This window comes from Podarcis tiliguerta (assembly GCF_965153285.1).
Source record: "Podarcis tiliguerta genome assembly, chromosome: 1".
Taxonomy (NCBI): domain Eukaryota; kingdom Metazoa; phylum Chordata; class Lepidosauria; order Squamata; family Lacertidae; genus Podarcis; species Podarcis tiliguerta.
The window spans coordinates 92,951,188-92,973,573 of NC_139534.1; the positions used below are offsets into that span (position 1 = coordinate 92,951,188).

Below are 22,386 nucleotides of genomic sequence, written 5' to 3' on the forward strand. Positions count from 1 at the left end.
GTTTGTTTATATACTGCCCTATATCCAGAGGTCTCAGGGCAGTTCACAGAACAAAATCAGAATATAAAACCATGAAATATATAATCAAAATAAAGACAACACCCCCCCCCCAAATCCCCACATTTTAGGATCAACCAAAGGCCTGGTTAAAAAGGAACATTTTTGCCTGGTGCCTAAAGGTGTGTAATGAAAGCATCAGGCAAACTTCCCTGGGGAGAGCATTCCACAGACGGGGAGCCACTGCAGAGAAGGCCCGTTCTCGTGTTGCCACCCTCCGGACCTCCCCATGTGCTCTTGCCCCTGCTTGGCAGAGAGAGGGGCAGGTACCGGGCTTTTGAAACAACATGAATGATCCTACTTTGGAAGGCAGACACGTTCCATTGTTATTTCTCAAATTCCTCTACAAGTTTGTTTGTCTCTAGCTCTGACACAGCTAAAGAACTGGAAAAATCTGTTCACAGATTGCTGCATTGGCTTATTAGTTTGCCAGTATTTTCCAAGTCCTGGAGAAGACTTAGACAGTTAATTCCAGAATGTGCTCCTATTTATTTTATTTATTTACTGCCCGTCATCAAAAGATCTACACACCTTCTGACTATATTTTGCCTTGTAATTCCTGTGCTTTTCCTCGCTCTCATCCTGTTCTATGGTGAAAAGTAAGCAAGGTAATATTGGCTGCTTAAGGCCCAAATGTTACCAAGAGGCATATTTAATTACCTCTTGATGAGAAGCAATTAGTATGTCAGGAGAGAGAGAGAAGCCATTCCATTATACAGTCCTGAAGTTTATTTCATTATCTGTTTTGGCAGGCATTTGCAACCCTGGAATGATCTTGGTAATTATTCTGTTACGGGCTGATTTTTAGAAAATTGTTTATGTGCACTTTTAAGTAAGAGAGCGGTTAATGTGAGTGCTGGTATACCGGTATATGCAATGCGCAGGCAAAGCTGCCTTGAGGACCCACTTTTGAGTTAAACCTAGAAAGATCAAATAAGCACTTGCATTTCGGCTTCTGTGTCTCCTGCTTCTGTCACTCGTGGGAGAACAGATTTCTTCGTGCATTGAATGCAGGACAAGGCAGCCTCCCCGGTTCTTTCATAACTGTTTCTTGGAAGTGGAAAGGCAGGCAGCTCCCTTGTTTCCTCCCTTGAGCCTTTATTGGCATCCTTGCAGGGAGAGAATTGTGTTTCTGCACTTCAGATGCAGCTCTTGCCCTGGGAGGCATTTTTCTACCATTCCAACAACAGCTTGATAAGAGAACCCTCCAGAACTTAATCTGGTTCACAAGACTCTGCCCAGAGTATCTGTGTAATGTGGTTATTCCACAGCCGTTCTGCTGCTTTAAAAAAAAAACACGTTGTTAAGCGGAGATGCAGATTTGTGCACTCAAGATTAGGAATGCACAGCCTCCGATGCCCACCAAGCCCCTCTTCCAAAGGTCTTTTTCTCTGTGGCATCACATCACTTTGGTGCAAATGCTGCAGGGCCAGTGTAAACACCCAGGTCCTCCTGATCTGGATTCTGGAGTAGGGAGCAAGGGCCATCCTTGCTGCCACTCTGAACATGAACTTTGGAAACACTCTGAAAGCAGCAAGCCATTCTGCACCTCCAGAGATGCTCAGAGGCTCATTGTGACAACAGAGGAGACTGCATGTCCTTCTCCGAGCACCTGAGCTGGGCAGCAACAGCTCAGAAAACAAAGTCACCACCAGAAAACAAAAATGTGCTTGTTTGCCAATGGTGAGCATGTTTTGGGTGACCTCTGTCACTACCATGGAGCTCCATAACTGCTCTGGGGTTGTTTTTTTAGGAGGTGCTTGAGCAAAATGCCCACAATGGGAGCCTTTTTTGAGGGGCTTCCCTCTTCACGGCTGCCCATTCACTTGCCTTCTCCCTCTGGGAACCATCCAGACAGCTGCCCAGAGGGAAAGGTGAAGCCAAATGGAAGATGCTGTGCCACCATCTCCTCTTCTCAGTGACAGCATGTTTAGAGAGGGCAGGTGGATGGGTGACAGCAACAAAGTAGAACATCCAGCAGCAGAGGTGGAATGTTCTGAGGCTTGGCCATGGGCCCCTGCAGAGGGTCGTGAACCTAATAGTGATGGCTCCTCTGTTTCCATGCTATACAGCAGGGACACACTCCACATCTAGAAGTGTTTTGACTAGGAGTGGGGAAACTATAGATGTTGATAGGCTACAGTTCCCCTTAGGCTGGGGCTGATGGGAAATGAGGACACACCATCTAGAGGGCCACATCTTTCCCATCTCTGGCTTAAAATTATGTTTGTGTATCTAGTGTCCCTGCCCCACAATTCAATGTCAGTATGAGGTGCGTGGGTTTTCAGCACCAGCAATGTGATGGGCAGTAGGTGCTTATGCCACTTTTGCAGCCGCAGTCCAAACTCTAAAAAATATTTTCATAGGCATTCTTGCATAGAATCATAGAATCATGGAATCATAGAGTTGGAAGAGACCACAAGGGCCATTGAGCCCTGCCAAGCAGGAAACACCATCAGAGCACTCCTGACATATGGTTGTCAAGCCTCTGCTTAAAGACCTCCAAAGAAGGAGACTCCACCACACTCCTTGGCAGCAAATTCCACTGTCAAACAGCTCTTACTGTCAGGAAGTTCTTCCTAATGTTTAGGTGGAATCTTCTTTCTTGTAGTTTGGATCCATTGCTCCGTGTCCGCTTCTCTGGAGCAGCAGAAAACAACCTTTCTCCCTCCTCTAGGTGACATCCTTTTATATATTTGAACACGGCTGTCATATCACCCCTTAACCTCCTTTTCTCCAGGCTAAACATGCCCAGCTCCCTTAGCTGTTCCTCATAAGGCATCGTTTCCAGGCCTTTGACCATTTTGGTTGCCCTCCTCTGGACACGTTCCAGTTTGTCAGTGTCCTTCTTGAACTGTGGTGCCCAGAACTGGACACAGTACTCCAGGTGAGGTCTGACCAGAGCAGAATACAGTGGCACTATTACTGTGTGATAGTGGGGGACAAAACTGCAGTTCAGGACCAAACACAGCACTTTTGTTTCCCAGGATATTCAAATTTCTCCACTGAAATATGCAGAGAGAAATACTCCCATGGCAGAAGGCTTCCAGCTTCATCTACTGAACATTAATTGTGGCCAAACAAAATTGGGCATTAGCCAGTATGAGCTGCTGCCTCTCAGATAAAAAGGCCTTCTGGTTCCAAGCAAGTTTAATCCCTGCCAAGGCACCAGAAGCAGGAACTGAATGCTTCTAGAATGCAGGAGATTCTGTCTAGCACCTGCTTTCATTCAAGAAAATCGCTAAGGTGTGGGGCTTCAGCAGTTACCACTACTGTCTGAACTGGGTAGGAGAGGAAGGTTGCTCAGTAGCATTGTGCTTTTATGGTGCCTCCGCTGCTCTCAAGCGCAGAAAAGAAGTTTCCAAATGACAAGTCACTTCTGCCTTATGGGAGAGACATTCAGCTGCCAGTGGTGGGTGTGCAAGATGATAAACACTCTGCCTCTGGTGTTGCATTGTGTCGACATGGAGAGGTTGCAGAGGCACCAAGCACATCCTGTCCACTGCAAGTTTTAGAAATGGAATTTGAAAGGGACAAGGATCCCATCTTAATGCAAGACCCTCGTGGTGGGAGACCTGTGGGCCACATCAACCCATACAACATGCATTATGTAGTGCTTATGATAGATGTGCTGCAGAAAAAACTGCTGACCGAGCAAATCATTTCAGATGACCCAGGTCAACTGGCTGTTGGTGAAGGAACAACAGCTTTGCAGATGGGTAGTTACCCAGGTCTCACCATATACCTTTTGCAAGAAATCCCATGGCAAAGACCAATAAATCCATGGTAAGACCAATAAAGTTTCCCTTCTCTAATTGATGTTAACTATAATGTCACTTTGGTTTATGTCTGGGCACAAGAGGCACACACAGTTCCTCCTTATGTATACAAACAGCAGCGAGAAGTCAAGTATTGGGCTCCTCTCCTCTTGGAACACAACGTCCAAAGCTGTGTTAACAAAAGAGCAAGAGCAGCAGTGTCTCTCACAGAATGTCACTGAAACAGGGAACTACAGCCAGCCTAGCTTACCTTACCTTGTCCAATCATCAGGGCTGGGGAGCCAGTGGTCCTCACCTGTTGCCAGACTCCAGCTTCCCTCATCCCTGATCGTTAGGGCTGATGAGAGTTGGGAGTCCAACAGCATCTGAATGGCTCACAGATCCCCACCAGTGCTCAAGTCTACTCAGCACAGGCCTTTTATGTTCATGCCTAATGAATCCAGAGACATTAATGTCTTGTGCTTTTACAAAGCTTAGATATTGGGGGAGAGGGGGGAAGAGCTGTTTGATGAATCAATGTAGTGAAAATTGGATATAAATGACAGTTTTTGGTGCTTACACCTTGCAGTCACATAAGCAGAAAGGAGACAGATGTAGTATTTACAGAAAGAAGACAGTAATATTGTACACCAGGTGGCACATAGCTGAACTATTTTCAGAATGATGCCTCAATGGAGCTGGCTTGTGGCTGCCAACTAAGATTGGAAACTCTTGTACCTTGAATGGTTCTGAAACCAGAATGCATGATCCCATCACACAAACTTGCGGCATTCCCTGCCCTGCAGGGCATTTACTAGGAGACGAGCAAACAACTTGGACACTTTCCCTTCAAGAAATATATATATATTCATTACAATAAATACATCTTCAAGTTATAATATATAAAAAGTAGTGCATTAACTGTTCACTTAAGACAAGTCGAAAGCAAATTTGGCCCCATCTGAGCCTACAGAAGGTGACACAAGTTCATATTGCACTCAACCCTGGGCGTACTAGTGAAGGTCAAGCTGGAGAAAGAGGCCGACTCCTTTGACCTAGAAGACACTCTGTGCCACACACTTGTGGCTCTTCTGCCAGTTTGTGAGGTAGAGCAAAGCTCACAGCATTTCAACACTGCTGCCAAGTCCCTGGTTTAGGGTGATTTGGGGCGGGGGCGCTTCAGAAACACTTTTAAGAAAAGCACATTGTAGCTTCTGGCCCTTCCCTTTGACGATGAAAAAAGAACACTGTTTGGCTTCCTCCAACCCCATTTGCAAAACTACTCAGAAGCAAGCCTCAGCAAATGCAAAAGGACTTGCTCCCAGATTAGCAGGCATAGGATTGGAGCCTTCCAGAGCATTTTTCAGGCAGCTTCTCGTCCTGCAACAATGGAGGCGCTCTCCAGTTTCCACTGCCAGTCCAGTGACAAGAAGTATCCCTCCCCTCTTAAAACTGCTTCACCCATTGGCTTTATTCATCTGACTTTTAGTTGCATTAAAAAGTGTGTCTGTTGTGTTTGCTCCTGTTCTTGGTCAAAAAGGTATACTTCAGCCCCTCTGGAGGGCAGAGTCACGTTCATTCTTCCACTGAAGACTCCTCAGGTTGGTATATGTAGGGCAGGATGGAGATCAGAGCCTCCTCAATTGAGAACAAGTGCTCATCTTCTACCTGAGGGCAAAAGTAGCGCATGAAGTCTGCCAACCGCAGCAGGTACTCTATATTGTGGCCGGAACGACCGCTGGAAACTATTATTTGAGCTGCAATGTCCTCTTCAGATGCTGGACCAAGGTAGGAGGGGTTCTGCGGGGTTGCAATGTAAACCAGGGCTAGGATAGGCTCAGTCTCTTTATCCTGGGGGTGGAACTTCACCAGCTTGGTGTCGTAGCCTCCAAGCACGGCTTCCCGCATATTTAAATATTTGAGCGAAGCAGCAATTTGATCACCACGGAGTTCATAGGCAACGCCCCATGTGCAACCCTGCAATGAATAAAAAATTGACAAGGATTACTTACTGTGACAGAGGCAGAAACAGAATCATATGCATTATTATATCCTGGGAGCTGATGAAACTCCTGTTTTTTTTACGTAAACCTGTTAACTAGGTCACACAAGGCTCCTAAAAACACTGGTCAGGGATGGATAAATGCCTCTTCAAAAGAAAGCACCATTATCCTTGCTGTGACAACTCCTTTTGTGACATGAAAGGAGAGCACAGATAGATTTTCTGATCACCTTGTCCATCGCTTTTACATTTTTATTCTGAAAACTCATGCAGAAGCAAGCTCATTGTTCTTAGAAAGGCTACAGATTGGTCCAAAATGCATCTGATCAGCTGTGTTTTGCTCCTCTATTATGTCTCAGGCTTAAACTTTCAGTGGGTCTTTGACTGTATAATAAACGATAGAGACTTAAATTTCCACACAAAGACATTTTTGACAATTTTCTGCTCATTTTACTACATGTTTTGGTAACACAAAGAAATACTAAGACTTGCTCACAGAGCAGTCTCCACACTCCTTACCAACTGAAGCAATTTTGCATTTCCTCATCCAGCTATACATAACATACAGCTTGCTGCCAAGTCCAAGGATTTTGAGGCAGGCTGGAGAAGCCAGAGACTACTAAATTATAAAAACACTGGCTATTCCTTCCACTCCAGCCTACCCACTGAGTGATTAATCCAATCGGCTCTGACAGAGGCTCCAGGAAGGACATGGCACCATTGACTCAACCACATACCAAATATTTTTCAGCCACTATTTATCTTGTAGGATGTCTCAAATATTATCTCAGCTTTCTCTCATCACCTGAAGATAAGCCCATGTTCATGGTCCCTCACTATATACACAGCATCCCACTATCCCAACCGCCTAATGTTTCTTGAGGCATTTTGGGCATCCTCCTAAAGCCATAGAAACAACAAATGCTACCTGTCTAGCTGCAGCACTATGACGAACCTCCCCTTCTCCCTCTGTGCAGGAACTAAAGGGGAGGTGGTGAACTCTTAGAACTGTTCTGGATTATGCCCAGAAGAACCCAGCTTAAGCCTTGCTTTACAGGTGTGTTGAATGAACTGGATAAAGATGTAGGCATAAATAACTTACCTCATAATCCTCTTGGAGGGTGACCACTCTACCAGGCTAAACAGGAGAGGAAAGGGAGGGAGAGGAAAGTCAGAGTTAACACACAGTATCAGATATCCACCCGGAAAGCGCAAGCGAAGCACCGCCACACCCAAGGATGCTCCACAAGGAGACCCGCACAGCGCCAGCACTGCAGGCCAACCACACAGGAGGCACAAGCTGCTCTCCAGCCAGCACACGGGCAATGCCAAGCCAAGGGCAAAAGGGGTCGTGCGGATCTGCAGCCCCTCTTCAAACCAGCTCCCTCAGCAGCAAATGCTGCTTATAAGCTACCGATCCGTTCCAAACCTGGACCACCACCCGGGTTGCCACCCACAGGCATTCTTCCCGAGAGAGACCCAGGACAGAGAGGCGCCCATCCATCACTCCCACCCCCGCCTCGAGGGAGACCCAGGATAGAGGCGCCCACCCATCACCCCCATCCCGAGAGAGACCCAGGACAGACCCATCCATCACCCCCGCCCCGATCTCTCTCCCCCCCCCCTCACCAAAGGGGCGCCCCCTCTCACCATCTTCTCGCTGCCTCGGTGGAAGGTGTCTCCTTGCCAGAAGCGGCGGGTGTAGCCGCGGATGAAGCCCACTTTGCGCGACGTGAACTCGAAATCGGGTCTCCACACCAGCGAGCCGTAGCCGAAGACCCACAACGGGGATTTGGGCGGCCCGCCTTCCGCGGCGGCCAGGTCTCCCTCCTGCTGCGGCCGCCCAAGGGGGCGCTCCCCTCCGCTGGGAGGAGGAGGAGGATGCTGCGGGTGCAGCGGCAGCGGATCCCGCTTCATGGTCCCGCGCGAGGAACCCGGGAAGCAGCCTGCGCCTTGGAAGCGGCAGCGCTGGACCTGCGCTCCGGGGAAGGAGGCTGCCCGGGAGAGAAGGTGGCAAATGCTTGGCACGATGGCTGGCTGGCTGGCGGCGAGGAGGCAAGAGCAAAGCGGACGCTTCCACGATTAACTGTGCACCTCCTGCAGCTCCAGCCTCTTTAAATACCAGCTCGCCGGGCAAGCCCCACCCAGCTGTCATGGAATTCTGGCGGCTCGCGCCGTCCGCTCTCCAATCAGCGCCTCCGGCGTCACGGTAGCCGCGCGTTGTCCCGCCTCTCTGGAATCTGGATTGCTCAGAGGGAGCTGTCGGTCACGGGCGGAGCGCGCGCGCCGAATGGGTTCCCCCCGCCGCCCGCTGCATCAAGCCGGGATGATGCAACTCGGCTGGAAGCTTTCGAGCAAAGGAGGCAGGTGATTGCATCAGGCGGTCCTTTCGGCCGGGCTGCGGGCGCAGCCAGGCGCGGGGCGGAGGATCGGGGTCAGTGGGGAGAAACCTGCTTTAGCGGGTGGCCTTAACGGGGTGCAAGTCTGTTTCATCGGCTGCCGAGGGCATTTAGAGACAGTAGTTTGCCCCCAGTTTATGCGCTGCACGTGATATAGAATACAGTAAATGCTGATCTCCGCCTAGCAGTGCTGATCGGCAGGAAGCTTGGCGGGAGGGTACCATTAAATTATATTGGCACCTCTAAAGGATGTGCGGAGAGGGGACTGTATCGTACACCACTGGTTGTTTTAAATATCGAAATAGAAACGAGCAATACAGGATACAAAGAAAAAGAGGCACCCGTTCCTCCATCTCTGGCATATTGCCCGGGCTGAACTAGATGGGCCTCCCAACTCTACCATGCCATAGTATTCTGTGGTAGATTACTATGGTAAAAGCAGCTGATGTAGTAAAGGTAGTAAAGGGGTCTGCTCCTTGTGATCGTTTCGGGCAGGGGGTGGGGCGAAACAAGGCCTTATTTAGGCTTGCGTCAGGAAAATTCCTGACGTCCTGGCTTTCTGTTGTAAAAATGATGTGTAGGGGGAGGATTTTGCCAAATTGGCAAATGTCAGGGGAAAACCTAGATGTATGGCAACACGATGGAAAAAGCAGCGCAGACAGCTCAAAAAGCTTAAAATCCCCCCCAAAAAACACAGTTTGGGTTTGTTCCCAAAAAGAGCACATCCAATTTGGGGTGTTAGGAATTCTACTTTTTGAAATATACCAGCCCGGGTCAAAGACCTTCATGCACATTTACGTACACACACACACACACACACACACACACACACAGAGGCTGGGGTGCTCAATGGTGCCCCTCTGGAGGCTTCACCCAGGGCAAAAAAAGAACAGACCGCCCCCACTTCCCAACAGGCATCTTCATAAATCCTCCTTCTCATAAGATGATCTATATTCTCCAGCTAACAAGAAACCCACATGCAGGAGAACCTGGGCACCTTAAAGGTTGTTTGGCTTAAGCGCAAGAGGCTGGAGCAAGATGGGTGTTGGCTTAGCATGGCCAGGCAGTTGCTGAGGCCTCAGAGTCCACTTGGAGGGCCTACTGGCTTGGATTTCCCCTTGGATGCTGAGGTGGCAAAACCACCACTGCAGGTGGTAGAGGCTGCCCTGCGATGTTTGACATTCACCCTGGATGAGAAGGATTGGGCTACTAGCCATGGTGGCTATGTAAGTTGTACCTCTATCTTTGGAGGCAGAACATCCCTGGATGTCAGTTGCTGAGGAGCATGAGTGTTGCACTCAGGTCCTGCTTTGAGACTTTCCATAGACCTCTGTGAGAACAGGATGCTGGACTTGGTGGGTCTTTGGCCTGATCTTACGTTCTTAGGACAGTGAAGAGGTTTTTGCAGGAGCACCCAGTCTCTCTCTCTCTCTCTCTCTCTCTCTCTCTCTCCCTGTGGGCAGCACGGAGGGGAGCATTAGTTCTGCTGAGAAGAATAGGGAGCCCACCAAAGGTATTTTGCTGAGGGCTTCTCATAACCTAGAACCAGGCCTGTGTCTCGTGTCACCATCTGCTCTCTATTCTGTGTCATCGTTGCCGAACTGTTGCTTGAGGCCAGCAGAACAGTCAGTGGTGCTAGTAGCAGCTGCTGTGGGGGGTATCTGTGCTAAGATCTGGTCCTCATGGCTTCCTGAGGGGTTGTGCCACCTCAGCAGACAGTGGTAAGATGGAACTACTTGTCAGTGCTATTTTTCTAGAAAAAGAGGTGCTGGAATTCACCACGAATGCCTCCTTTGTTCTCTTGCAATGCCACCCACCTGAGAGGTGCCAGAACTGAGTTCCAGCTGCAAAAAGCCCTGCTAGTAGCTAGGATTTAGGGGTGGGGTGCAGAAAATGCATGGGGAGAATACAAAAACGATTGCAAGAATCTGACCTTGCTTTTAGTCACTTGACCAAAATGAATGAATAAAATTGTTTGCTCACCAGTTTCTGCAAGGGTTACCGGATGCATGGATAACAATGCAGTGGATGTGAGATGAAGTGAGTGGGCCAGGCACAGGATGTGGTTACAATTTGCTCTGACAATGGTGTCAAGGTATTAGCCATCTCAATGGCAAGGTGCAGCTCAGTGCTTGAATTATTGGGCATGGGGATACATCAATAAGCCCTACTGCCTGACTCCTCCCATCCATTTTAATGAAACCATAGTTTCCCTGTTGCCTTCAGAAACTGTGGTTAAGGAGACTGTCACAAAAGAAAAGTAGGCTGGCCCTCCTCTGCCCAGCCTGTGATTCAAACATTGGCTCGGCATCAAGAGTAAAGATTGGTCTGAGAAATCTATAATGCCCTTTAAAGACAGTGGTTTGGAGATAATAATCAAGGCAAGAGAAAGGTCTGCATTATGAGTGCCCATATATCTAATGATAAGGCATGAAGCACCCGGTAACCTAAATAGATCATGCAAGACTCAAGAGTCCCTGTGGGTTCAAAGACAACAGGCAGTGACGTGTTGGGTGTGGCCCCAAATTCTCCAATTTAGGCAGGCAGAGAAAGAAAGATACGAAGAGGCAGAGGCTGAACTGCTCACTGACTAGACTTTCTTAACCCTACTAGGTCAAACATTTAAGTGGTGCATCTCAAGTACCTTGCTTATATTATGAGTGTTAACCTCTGTAGCAGCCCTTGGACAAGGTACAGAGCTGACCGGGCCCATTCTTGTTGCATCATAGAGAGAATTTGCAATAGATTTTCAAGGTTCATGTACTTTGTTTTAAAATGTGCCTTCAGAATCATGGGGGGGGGGATTAATGCTTCTATTTACTGAAAGTGATACTGAATTAAAATGTTCACATGAACACTTAGTCCAGCACTTATTTAACTTCAAACCTATGGCTTCAGAACTTGTATTTCCATTTCTGAGGGGAGAGCATGTTGCAAATGCCAAAATGCTAATACCTCCATTCAAAGCCCTTCCCGGCCAGGTACCCTTCTGGGTGGCATGACATAAATTCTCTCTCAGTTTAATCTACTTCACAGGGGTTGATGTGAAGATAAAAGCGTAATTTGTATATGAAAAAGCCCTGTAGAAAGATCCTGTGACAATGAAAGCTGAGCGGGAAAACTTTGAGACCACTTTCCCTCATAACCACTTCCTAGTTTGGAATTCAGCTTGTCAACTGCTCAGGGGGCAAAATGTCCCAAACTTTTATATCAGGGGTCAGCAAAGTTTTCCAGCAGGGGGCCGGTCCCCTGTCCCTCAGACCTTGTGGGGGGCCGGACTATATTTTGAAAAAAAAAGAAATGAACGAATTCCTATGCCCCACAAATAACCCAGAGATGTATTTTAAATAAAAGCACACATTCTACTCATGTAAAAACACCAGGCAGGCCCCACAAATAACCTAGAGATGCATTTTTAATAAAAGGGCACATTCTACTCATGTAAAAACACGCTGATTCCCGGACCGTCTGCGGGCTGGATTTGGAAGGCTATTGGGCCGGATCCGGCCCCTGGGCCTTAGTTTGCCTACCCCTGTTTTATATCATTAGACAAAGACAAATCCAGGCTGGCTCAAGTACTGTACTTAGGATTCTGGTATGCAGAGTCAGCAACAGACATGGTGCTTTGCAAGACCTGCATCCTAGTCAGGCTAGATTAGAATTTTGCTGTGAGAAACTGTTCCTCACCAGGCTATAGTGGAGGAGTGGAATTACTGGCTCATATTTAGTAAACAAATTATCCCTCCAGGGTGAACATTCAGTGTGTTAGTCTCAGGTGACTGAGGCATATGCACAGGTATGGATTAGGCTTCTTTCTGACAACGGTGAATCACAGCCAAGCAAGAAGGCCACTTACAGAGCTGGGGTGATGCATCGGAACGGACTGTAACAAAAGCAATTATCTTCACTTCAGCTACAGACATCATACATCTAGAAGCAAGCTGAGGATGTTCCTGTGCTGGAGATTGCTGGACAGTGACCAGCTAAGAAACTTATATAGATAAACCAGAGTCATGGAGAGATCGTACTGTTCAGAGAACACTGACAGCGAGGTAACAACTGGCAGTGCAATGCAAACTCAGCTCAGTTTGGCCTGTCTTGCGTCAGCTTTCTGCTTGACGTTTATTCTTTCTAGTTAACTATCAAGACTTGGTGGAAAACCACTTCCTTTCATAGGATTCCGGTTTGTGCAGTTTGTTGGGCAACTGCATGAACCTATGGAGTTAGAGTGAACCCATGTATAATAAATCAAACTAGCTGGGTTTTTGTTTTTTTAAATAACAGCAATGTTTTTCATATAAGCAGATTATATTTACATAGGATAGATTCAAGCTGCTATTTTAACAATTCTTCTATATGTCTCAGAAAGGGTTAAGTTTTAAGAATTGGGTAGAAACTGGCAGCAATCACATGGCTGCTTAGATGGAATTTCTCCCTCCCCTTTTCCTTGTTATGCAAATATAACAAACAAACAAACAAACATACAACAACAAAGTCAGCTCACATTAACAATAAAAATAATCCATCACTGCTGACTTAAAAGACATGCATATATGTAAGCATTTTATATGTCCAAATAGATGTCCAGATTTATGATTATGATCATTATTCCTGCATTGCAGGGGGTTGGACTGGATGATCCTTGGGGTCCCTTCCAACTCTACAATTCTACAATTTGATGATTATTAATGATGTATACTAGTTATATGCCAAAATTCATCCCTGGTACTATTGGAACCAGCTCCCAGATCTTGTTCCTTTCTAAGGAATCAAGTTCAGCCTTCATGGGTTTTAACCTTGGCTCTGCATCCTTTGAGGTTAACTCCTAGACCTCTTGGAAGCTTGAAGGTTCCCAAACCTTCTCTGAGTTACTAATCCCAACACTGCCCCACAGGGCAGAGGATGCCCTCAGCCATAGTGGCACAATGGAGACTGGCCAAAGGCGAATATAAGGCCAGCACTTTACCTTGGGAGGCAGCAGTGGCAGGAGCAGGGCTGCTGCAACAAACAAGCCTTTGGGAGGCAGAGGTGTGAGAGGGCATCAGAGGAGGGAGGGAAGGAAAGAGGGACTGAGGCCGGTGTTGCCGCGGCACACCTGACCTAAGGTTACCAATTTTTTTTCAAAGAATCCGGGGACACTTTTTTTAAAAAAAAAGAGAGAGAAAAGTTATTTTTTAAAAAAGTTTTTTAAAAAAGAAAGAAAGAAGAAGAAGTAATATCTTCTTTTCTGTGGTCTCCTCTGTCATGCGGCCTTCCTCTGGGTCCCAACCTGCTCTCTTGGAGTGCTAGCTACCGTGGAGTAGGCTCGGGTCGGGCCTGGGCTTGGCCAAGTGTCCTTGCCCTCCCAATGCTCTCCTACCTCTCGTCAGCAGCGGCAGCAGCAGCATGGCAAGGTTGGGGCTCCCCTCTTTTTTCTCCTTCCTCTTTCTCTCTTTTCCTTCTCTTTCTTCTCTCCCCTTTCTCCCTGCCTCAGCTCCAGAGTTTTCCTGGCCCTGGAGCACCGCTGGGCAGTCGGCCAGGTAGCCAGGCGCTCTCGCTCCCAGCTTGATTTGGGTCACGAGGTGTGTGTGTCAGCGGTTCCCTCAGTTGATGCGCTGGGCGTCCCCGGTTCCCTCTCGGCAGCGGCAGTCTGAGCAGCCCGGAGCCAGCCTGGTAGTGCAGTTGGCTCTGGCTGGCTTCAGGAGCTGCTCGCTGCCATGGCACCCGCCATTTTGCCTCACCGGAAGTCCCCATATGATGTGTCTTCTGCCGTTGAAGCAATCATGCAATGTTCATTCCCTACTAATAAATCTGCAACACTTAAAATATAAATCCGGGGACATTAAATGAAATCCGGGGACATTCCGGGGATGGATTTTGTCCAGGGACAGATTTGTAAATCCAGGGACTGTCCCCAGGAAATGGGGACATCTGGTAACCATACCCTGGCCATCATTCAAGGCACCTCAGGATGCCACAGCATAATGGTTGAAAACCTCTGCTCTACATTCTTGTTGCTTTTTAAAAAGAAAGCTACTTGTGCCTCTGGCATGCATATCTAGCACATAAGATTGTTCAGGTGTGTGGAAGGCCCACAACTAATAGACTAGCCATATACTTGAGGGAGTTCACTTTCTCTAAATAGCACCTATTTGCCTGCAAGTAACTACTGGACTGAGGAGATTAATTGCCCTAGACTAGGACCAATTATTCAGGGCAGGGAAAGGGAGAAATGGCTCCTTCCTCCAAAGGTAAGCTCATGTTTCAGGAAACATGCAGAGAAACGGGTCGTGTCTTTTCAACCTCAAATTTATCTCAGTAAACATATGGAGAACTTGCAGGTGATCAACTGCAGTACAAAGGAATAAAGGTGTTATACAGTATTCGCTCATCCTGGAAGCCTTTCTCCCTCCTTGGAGTTTCATTAGTCCCAAACTGTATTTAAACCCCAGAGCTTCAATGGTCAGGTAGCTCACGAGCTCCTACAGGAGCCTCCCTCCCACTTTTGCCCCTCAGCTATCTCAAGGATCATATCTGTTCTTTACCAGCCATGGACCAAAGGAAGGGGTGAGAGGTTTCTGCTGCCTGGCTGGTATAGAATTTTATGAGGAGAGATTACCTCTCCCCATAAATTTATTACGTTTTTATATTTTGCTGGAAGAGTGGCTGGGGAAACCCAGCTAGATGGGCAGGGTATAAATAAAACAACAACAACAACAACCTCATGCAGAAAATGAATCTTAGCAACCTTAACAAATGACATTTCCCAGGATTCTTTGGGGGAAGCCATGACAGTTAAAGTGATATAAAAGTGCTTTAAATGTTTGGTGCAGATGTGACCTGAAAATCTCTTGATTCATGAATTAATATGTTGTCAGCTTTGCCTCTGAAGGTTACAAACAAGGTGACTATTCTTGTTTTTGTGACGTTTTCTACTCTAGTTTCACTATTTGTTTCTTTTAACGAGCCAGACTACCTTTAATGAGCCCAGCTAAATTCTGACACAGCACTAAGATAAACCAGCTTCTCTCAGCATTATCCAAACCCGACAGGCTAGCATCTTTGACACACGAGTTCCTGCGAAGGGAAATGCCCATTTCTTTTGTAGAGCATTGAAGCTAAGCACCAGCCAGTCTGTTCTTGTGATGTTTGATGGACCTGAGTCATTCATCTGAAACGCAAGATAAGGTTTCAGAATGAAACATAAATAAAACTGAAGCCATGTGCAGAAAGCCTGAGAGAAAGAAAGCTTGTCTATAAGCTTAAGAAAACAAACAGCACCATTTCTTCTTTCTAGTTTGTGAATCGAAACTCTTTATAGTGAGCTGAAATTTATGACTCAGAATGATTTACAGTGGCACCTTGGTTCTCAGGCTTAATCCATTCTGGAAGTCCACTCCAAAACCAAAGTGTTCCAAAACCAAGGGGCACTTTCCCATAGAAAGTAATGCAAAACGGATTAATCCATTCCTGAGTTTTAAAAACAACCCCTAAAACAGCAATTTAACATGAATTTTACTATCTAATGAGACCATTATACATAAAATGAAAGCAATAATCAATGTACTGTACTATAAAATAAATAAGACAGTATTGTAGATGATAAAAATTAAAATTATTTTTTTTCTTACCTGCACTGAAGATAGTCATTGTTTGGATGGGGGGCTTTTATCCATCTCTGCAGTCACACAATCCATCCATCCATCCATCCATCCATCAGTAGCTGAACTGGGTTCCACACAGTCACAAAAACAAATTAACCAAAAAAGCCTCAAAAACAAAAACTCAAAATAAATAGCAAAAACAAAAGCGCCAAACTTAATCCACTCTGGAAGTCCGTTTGAAATGTTTGAAAACCAAGCCACAGCTTCTGATTGGCGCCCAACAGCTGCATCGGACATTCAGCGTCCGAAAAACGTTTGAAAACCAGAACACTTACTTCCAGGTTTTTGGCATTTGGAAACCAAGGCGTTTGAGTACCAAGGCGTTTGAGAACCAAGGTACTACTGTATAGCCATGATCACAGGCATGGCCGGCTAGGCATCGCAGCCTCTGTGCACTCCTTGGTTTACCCCAGGGGTCGGCAAGGCTTATCTTGCCTGGGCTGGTTCACTGCCGCGGAGCCCCCTCTGTGGGTTGGATTGCAGGCGGGTGCGATTTCCGGCATCTGCGTCCATGCAGACGTGATTTCCGGCGTCTGCACATGCGCAGACGTGATTTCCGGTGCCACGAAAGCGAGTCCTGGTGCTGTGCTGCGCAGGTTTAGCGCAGTGCGCAGGGACTTGCCGAGCGGGTAGCTCGGTTCAGGGGCGGCTCATTGGCTGGTAAAACGACCCCCGTGGGCCTTAGGTTGCAGACCCCCGGTTTACCCATTCTTCAGTTAATCATCATCATCATCATCATCATCCAATATTGCCTTTGCCATTCCCCTTGCCCCAGCAATCTTTTTGGTTGTGGAACTGCAATGGACCTTCCACACTATTGTAATGGTTATATGAAAAGTTTGGGGTTGGCTTTTACAGCCCAGCTCCCATCAAGGGATTCCCCTAAGAATGGATGGAACCAGACAAAGCAAGGCAGATGTTTATTTTCCTATTGCAACAGTCACCTTCCCCCTCCCCGCCCTACCGCTTGCAAGGAGGTGAGGAGGACCCACAACAAAGGTGTGTCTCCAGGTATTGCTGTGAAACACTTCCTGTCTGAAACCCCAGAGAGCCACTGCCCATCAGTACAGTATGAGAAAAAAGAGGATGATGAGGGAAATAAACTTGACTAGTAAAACAGTAAAGATGTGTGGATCCTAAAACAAAACACTGAACACACAATACAGATAGTGTTATAAAAGTTACGTATGGAAGTACAGTGGTACCTCGGGTTACATACGCTTCAGGTTACATACACTTCAGGTTACAGACTCTGCTAACCCAGACCTATTACCTTGGGTTAAGAACTTTGCTTCAGGATGAGAACAGAAATCATGCAGCGGCAGCGGCAGCAGCAGCAGGAGGCCCCATTAGCTAAAGTGCTTCAGGCTAAGAACAGTTTCAGGTTAAGGACAGACCTCCAGAACGAATTAAGTACTTAGCCTGAGGTACCACTGTACCCAGAACCACAGTATAAATGGGAATGATTTTGTTTTCTGTTTGTCATGGTCTCTCCCCTCCAAAGGACAGCATAATAAAGTACATATGTAATTCTGGGGCCAGGGGATGCCAAGTAGCTTTGATCAGGGCATACCCTCCAACATTTCTCCGATGAAAACAGGGACATCCCATTCTATAATGATAATTTTACTATTGATAACCCACACATCTTACTGGATTGCCCCAGCCACTCTAGGCAGCTTCCAACATACTGTATATAAAAACATAATAAAACATTAAACATTAAAAATCTTCCCTGTACAGGATTGCCTTCAGACAGTTTGGGGGGTTGGATAACTCCATACCTTCCAACATTTCTCCAATGAAAATAGTGACATCCTAAGACATGGGTGGCGCTGTGGGTTAAACCACAGAGCCTAGGGCTTGCTGATCAGAAGCTTGACGGTTCAAATCCCCACAACAGGGTGAGCTCCCGTTGCTCGGTCCCTGCTACTGCCAACCTAGCAGTTTGAAAGCATGTCAAAGTGCAAGTAGATAAATAGGTACAACTCCAGCGGGAAGGTAAACAGTGTTTCCGTGCGCTGCTCTGGTTCACCAGAAGCGGCTTAGTTATGCTGGCCACATGACCCAGAAGCTGTATGCTGGCTCCCTCAGCTAATAAAGCAAGATGAGCGCCGCAACCCCAGAGTGCCGCAACGGAATGTTCAGGGGTCCCTTTAAGCAGCGGCAGAACATATGCCCGCGCTGCCCAGGGCGGGTGTGCTCCCAAGGGGCACGGGGAGCAAAGGGTGCCCTTCCAGGTGCGGGACAGCTGCTCGGGTGCACAGAGCGACGCGCTTACCCTGCAGCCAGGGGCGGAGTAAGCCGCACACGAGGGCGGAGCGAGCTGCCAATGGCGGACATTCGGTGCGCCACCTGCCCACGACTCCCAAGCCTTCCCCAGCTGTCAAAACAAAGGGGGAAGGGGGGAATGCCGCCGGCAAAGCGGCGCAGCTCCCCCTTTCCCCCGACGGCTCGGGATAGGCTTGGGAGTCGTGGGCAGGCGGCATGCCAAATGTCACCCCCTCAGCAAAGACACCCAGGGCGGTCTGCCCCCATTGCATCCCCCTTCCTCCGCCTCTGATCCTAAGGAAATGTGGGACATTCCGGGATCAAATCAGAAACCGGGACAGCTTCTCTAAATTAGGGGCGTCCCTGGAAAATAGGGATACCTGGAGGGTCTGTCAGGGGCAGCATTTTTTTGTTCAGAAGGGTCTGGAGACTAGCAAATTGAGTTCCACTGCGCATTGACTCGCTTCTGCATGAGCTGAGGCCAGGGAGAGGGCTTTCCAATGTGGGACAGAGGCTCTGCCTCTCCTTCCTCTCCACCCATCAGCCTGTGTCCTGGTTTCTGTATGGGAGGCAGCAAGTGAGGAGAATAAGCAGAGGACTCTAAATGTTGTTCACATTCTGAGGAAAGGAGGAGGAGGCTTGAACAAGCTCTTCGTGTGCAGCCTATACATCAGCTCTGCAATCCATCATGAGTTTCCAGATTGCTTTGTAACATGTAGAAACAGGTATCATGTGGATCCTTTCCAACTTGAAAGAGGCCTAATTGGAAAGTGAGACACAGACGTCGGATGCATCTCTGTGGCTGGCTCTTGGCTCTGCTTTCCATGTAGTATTGGAGATCATGGCGGGGAGTGGTTTTGCAGAGGCAACAGTACTGTGAGTGCAATGTGTGAGCTCATCCTCATTCAATGGCTATGCGCACAAGAAGGTGAGGGCTTGGCCATATTCTCACTTGCTCTTTGTATCAGAGATATGGGCTAGAGCATGGGTAGGCAAACTAAGGCCCAGGGGCCGGATCAGGCCCAATCGCCTTCTAAATCCGGCCCGTGGAAAGTCCAGGAATCAGTGTGTTTTTATATGAGTAGAATGTGCCCTTTTATTTAAAATGCATCTCTGGATTATTTGTGGGGCATAGGAATTTGTTCACCCCCCCCCAAAAAAAATATAGTCCGGCCCCCCACAAGGTCTGAGGGACAGTGGACCTGCCCCCTGCTGAAAAAGTTTGCTGACCCCTGGGCTAGAGAGCAACTTGCTTGCATCTTCTCTTGCATGGGAGAAAGCAGTTGCTGTGGATAAAATGGAAGGAGGGAGACTATCATGCCTTCAAATGGAAACCAGCCAGCTTTAACCCCTGGGCTGCCAGTTGCCTGTCCTTACATATGCCTTTGCGTTGTTAACAGAAAAATCCGAGGGCTCCCTTGGACAAAAAGTAAAGACACCAACCAGAGTAAATAGGAGCAAATCAGCAGCCTGTAGGCTTGGCCTTTATTGTACTGTTGCAGCAGGGTGTTCCCTTCACTCGCAGGAGAGAGGAAAGACCCAGAACAATGGTGTGCAAGACCTTATAAAAACTTTTGAAATTCCCCTCCTCTAGGTCAAGCCCACCCCCAGAAACATCATGCATACATTACAGAAAGGAGGGGTTGAGGGAGGAGTTGTGGTGGTAACCTGAGTGTCCTGTCACCTGGCTGGTTCCTCCTTTCTCCCCTCCCCATGAGTATTTTCCAGGTGACAAAGGGGAGATTGCAGTTTCCTGCCCCCTGAGGGGAAATCCAATCACTGTTCTTTTGTTATAGTCCAGGTTGAATCCACTCGTGTATGCAGGGTTGATGGTTTTCTGTCTGAAACCATCAGGGTTGGCATAGCAACTGGGCAGGGCTCCTGTGGATGTGCTGGAATGTTCAAGGGATTATGGCTGGCCTGTATCAAACCTTCCCCATTTTGTAGTCCTTCCTTCATGGAGTAAAATAAAAGTGGAACAGTGCAAATCTGATGTATGGTTGATTTTCTATGAATTTATAACAGAAGTGTAGCGTATGTAGTGTGTGAGTGTGAGTGTGTGTGAAGTCTGTACAAACTGAATGATGGGGGGGGGGGGGTTCCTGCTACAGCGTGTCTTCAGGTGCTACCAGGCCACAACATTTTGTCTAGACTGCTTGCTGACACATGCCTGTTAGTAATTTTTGGCATGTGTTCAGAAAGTTAAATAAAGAACAAGCTAATTTAAAAAAAAAACTTCCTTGTCTGGTCACCTGAAGCCACAGGCAAGTGGGTGAGTGGCTTTTTACAAGCCTGCCTAACATGATATTATACTGCCCTGAAATAGATGCTTAGATGCATCGTATTTTGCAGAGAGTGTCTCAGCAGCTCCTGCCAGCTCTAGGCAGCATTACCAATGGTCAGAGATGATGGGAGTTGTAGTCCAACCTCACTTGGAGGACACTACATTAGGTATCCTTGATTTAAGATATTCAGTTTAGCTTGGTTACCACTATCCTACTCTCTTCTAGCTTAGTTACCAGTGCCACTACTACTTTCTGGAAATCCAAGGTACTTGTTTGACTTCGCTCACATTTACCTTTCCAGAAGATCATGAATTCGAGCATTACTTTCCCCAAAGTTCACACTACATTGCTACATAACTCTTGGTTAAGGTTGAATCAAAGACAGCAGATCCCCCTCAACATTTTACACTTCTTGAAAGAAGAAGTTGTCAGCAAGGCATGTCAGATATCCTACATCCTACAGAAATGGGTGCTGGATCAGGGAGAGGAGGGTGAAAATCTCTCCTTACCCATAATGTTCGCAGCGTGACCTTGGGCCACTCACTATCCTCCCAGATTAATTACAGCATCATTGTGAGAAACAACCTAACTCCTCCCACACTGTCAGTGTCTCCAGAATGTCACTAGTTTGCAGGAGGGATTCAAATGTATCCCGGAAATGTAGGTATGTGCAATTAAAGTGGGCGAAAGTGCTCTGTCACCCTAGCACAACAAATCCACTTTTAAAGCGAATAAATAAATGGATTTTTTGTGGTTTGGAAAGTGACAAGCCAATCTCCTGAAAGGTGTGGGAAAACAAATGATTTATAGGAAGATGTAGAAATACAGTGAAAGTACATCAAAATGAATGCTCATTGTCATATGACACTCCCCAGCCTCAATAAACAAATCAGACAAATGTTCAATAGACTGGACATGGCGTAAGCTTTGTGCAAGCAAATAAGCACGAACGTTAAATAAACAGGACTTCTGGCAGAGCCCTATGCTTCTTGAAGGATGAGAATACTAACCAACTAACAGCAGCACAAACATGGCCAGCACTGGCACCTATCTGAAAGATATTATTTATGTACCATGAAAATAAGCCCTTGCTGCATTTTGGACGCTTTGGGGAGCATGACCTCAGAGGCAGAGCCCTGGCTTCCCAATTTTCTGTGCTTCCCCAAATGAATAAAACTCAGGAAAAAGATTCCTAATTGCATGATGAACTAGCAGAGCTTGTTCCCTTTTTTTCCCCAGATGGATGAATTGAGCTAATGGAGCAACAAGATCACCCTGGACAACTCATTCCTAGGACTGAGCCTTTGCATCATGTTTCATGGATTGGCAGGGGCATTCCCAGCATCTGGCCAGTTTGAGCAGTAGTCCATGGATGTCTGAAGGGCCACCAAGACAAGTTCTGGTTTTAGTACCCTGATTGGATCTCTCTCCCTTCTGCTGTCTGAGCAGGTTTCTTGTGAAAGCATCACAAACAATGCCCTTTTACCGGGAGAGGAATAAAAAGCTTGGAGACAGCATTTCACTGCCTTCAGGCTGAGGTTCCTATCCTATGTGAGGGTTTGCTTCACTTCTGTTCTTGCTTGATCACTGGTCCTCAGTGAGAAAAGTTAATTAAGGACTGTGAGAATTAGCAAAAGGTAGGGCAAAGAGGGACGTGGGTGGCGCTGTGGGTAAAAGCCTCAGTGCCTAGGGCTTGCCGATCGAAAGATCAGCGGTTCGAATCCCCGCGGCGGGGTGCGCTCCCGTTGCTCGGTCCCAGCGCCTGCCAACCTAGCAGTTCCAAAGCACCCCCTGTGTGCTGCACTGGCTCACCAGATGCAGCTTTGTCACGCTGGCCACGTGACCCGGAAGTGTCTCTGGACAGCGCTGGCCCCCGGCCTCTTAAGTGAGATGGGCGCACAACCCTAGAGTCTGTCAAGACTGGCCCATACGGGCAGGGGTACCTTTACCTTTACCTTTAGGGCAAAGAGG

At 47.4% G+C, this 22,386-nt stretch overlaps 1 protein-coding gene across 1 annotated transcript; it reads right to left on the reverse strand.

The window, feature by feature from the left end:
* Positions 1-4,663: 4,663 nt before the first annotated feature.
* CHAC1 (ChaC glutathione specific gamma-glutamylcyclotransferase 1) lies at positions 4,664-7,908 on the reverse strand. Its single transcript, XM_083442493.1, has 3 exons — positions 7,468-7,908; positions 6,920-6,955; positions 4,664-5,792 (listed from the first exon to the last, which is right to left on the reverse strand). Exons 1-3 carry the CDS (start codon positions 7,732-7,734, stop codon positions 5,391-5,393), a joined length of 705 nt encoding a protein of 234 aa, XP_083298619.1. The 5' UTR covers positions 7,735-7,908; the 3' UTR covers positions 4,664-5,390.
* Positions 7,909-22,386: the final 14,478 nt, after the last annotated feature.

Bases quoted from the DNA above. Each gene is read 5' to 3' on its own strand.
- CHAC1 (XM_083442493.1), bottom strand. From the start codon at position 7,734: ATGAAGCGGGATCCGCTGCCGCTGCACCCGCAGCATCCTCCTCCTCCT. The intron at 6,956-7,467 runs GTGAGAGGGGGC...TCTCCTGTTTAG, and splicing joins ACCGAGGCAGCGAGAAGATG to CCTGGTAGAGTGGTCACCCT. The intron at 5,793-6,919 runs GTAAGTTATTTA...TATTCATTGCAG, and splicing joins CCCTCCAAGAGGATTATGAG to GGTTGCACATGGGGCGTTGC.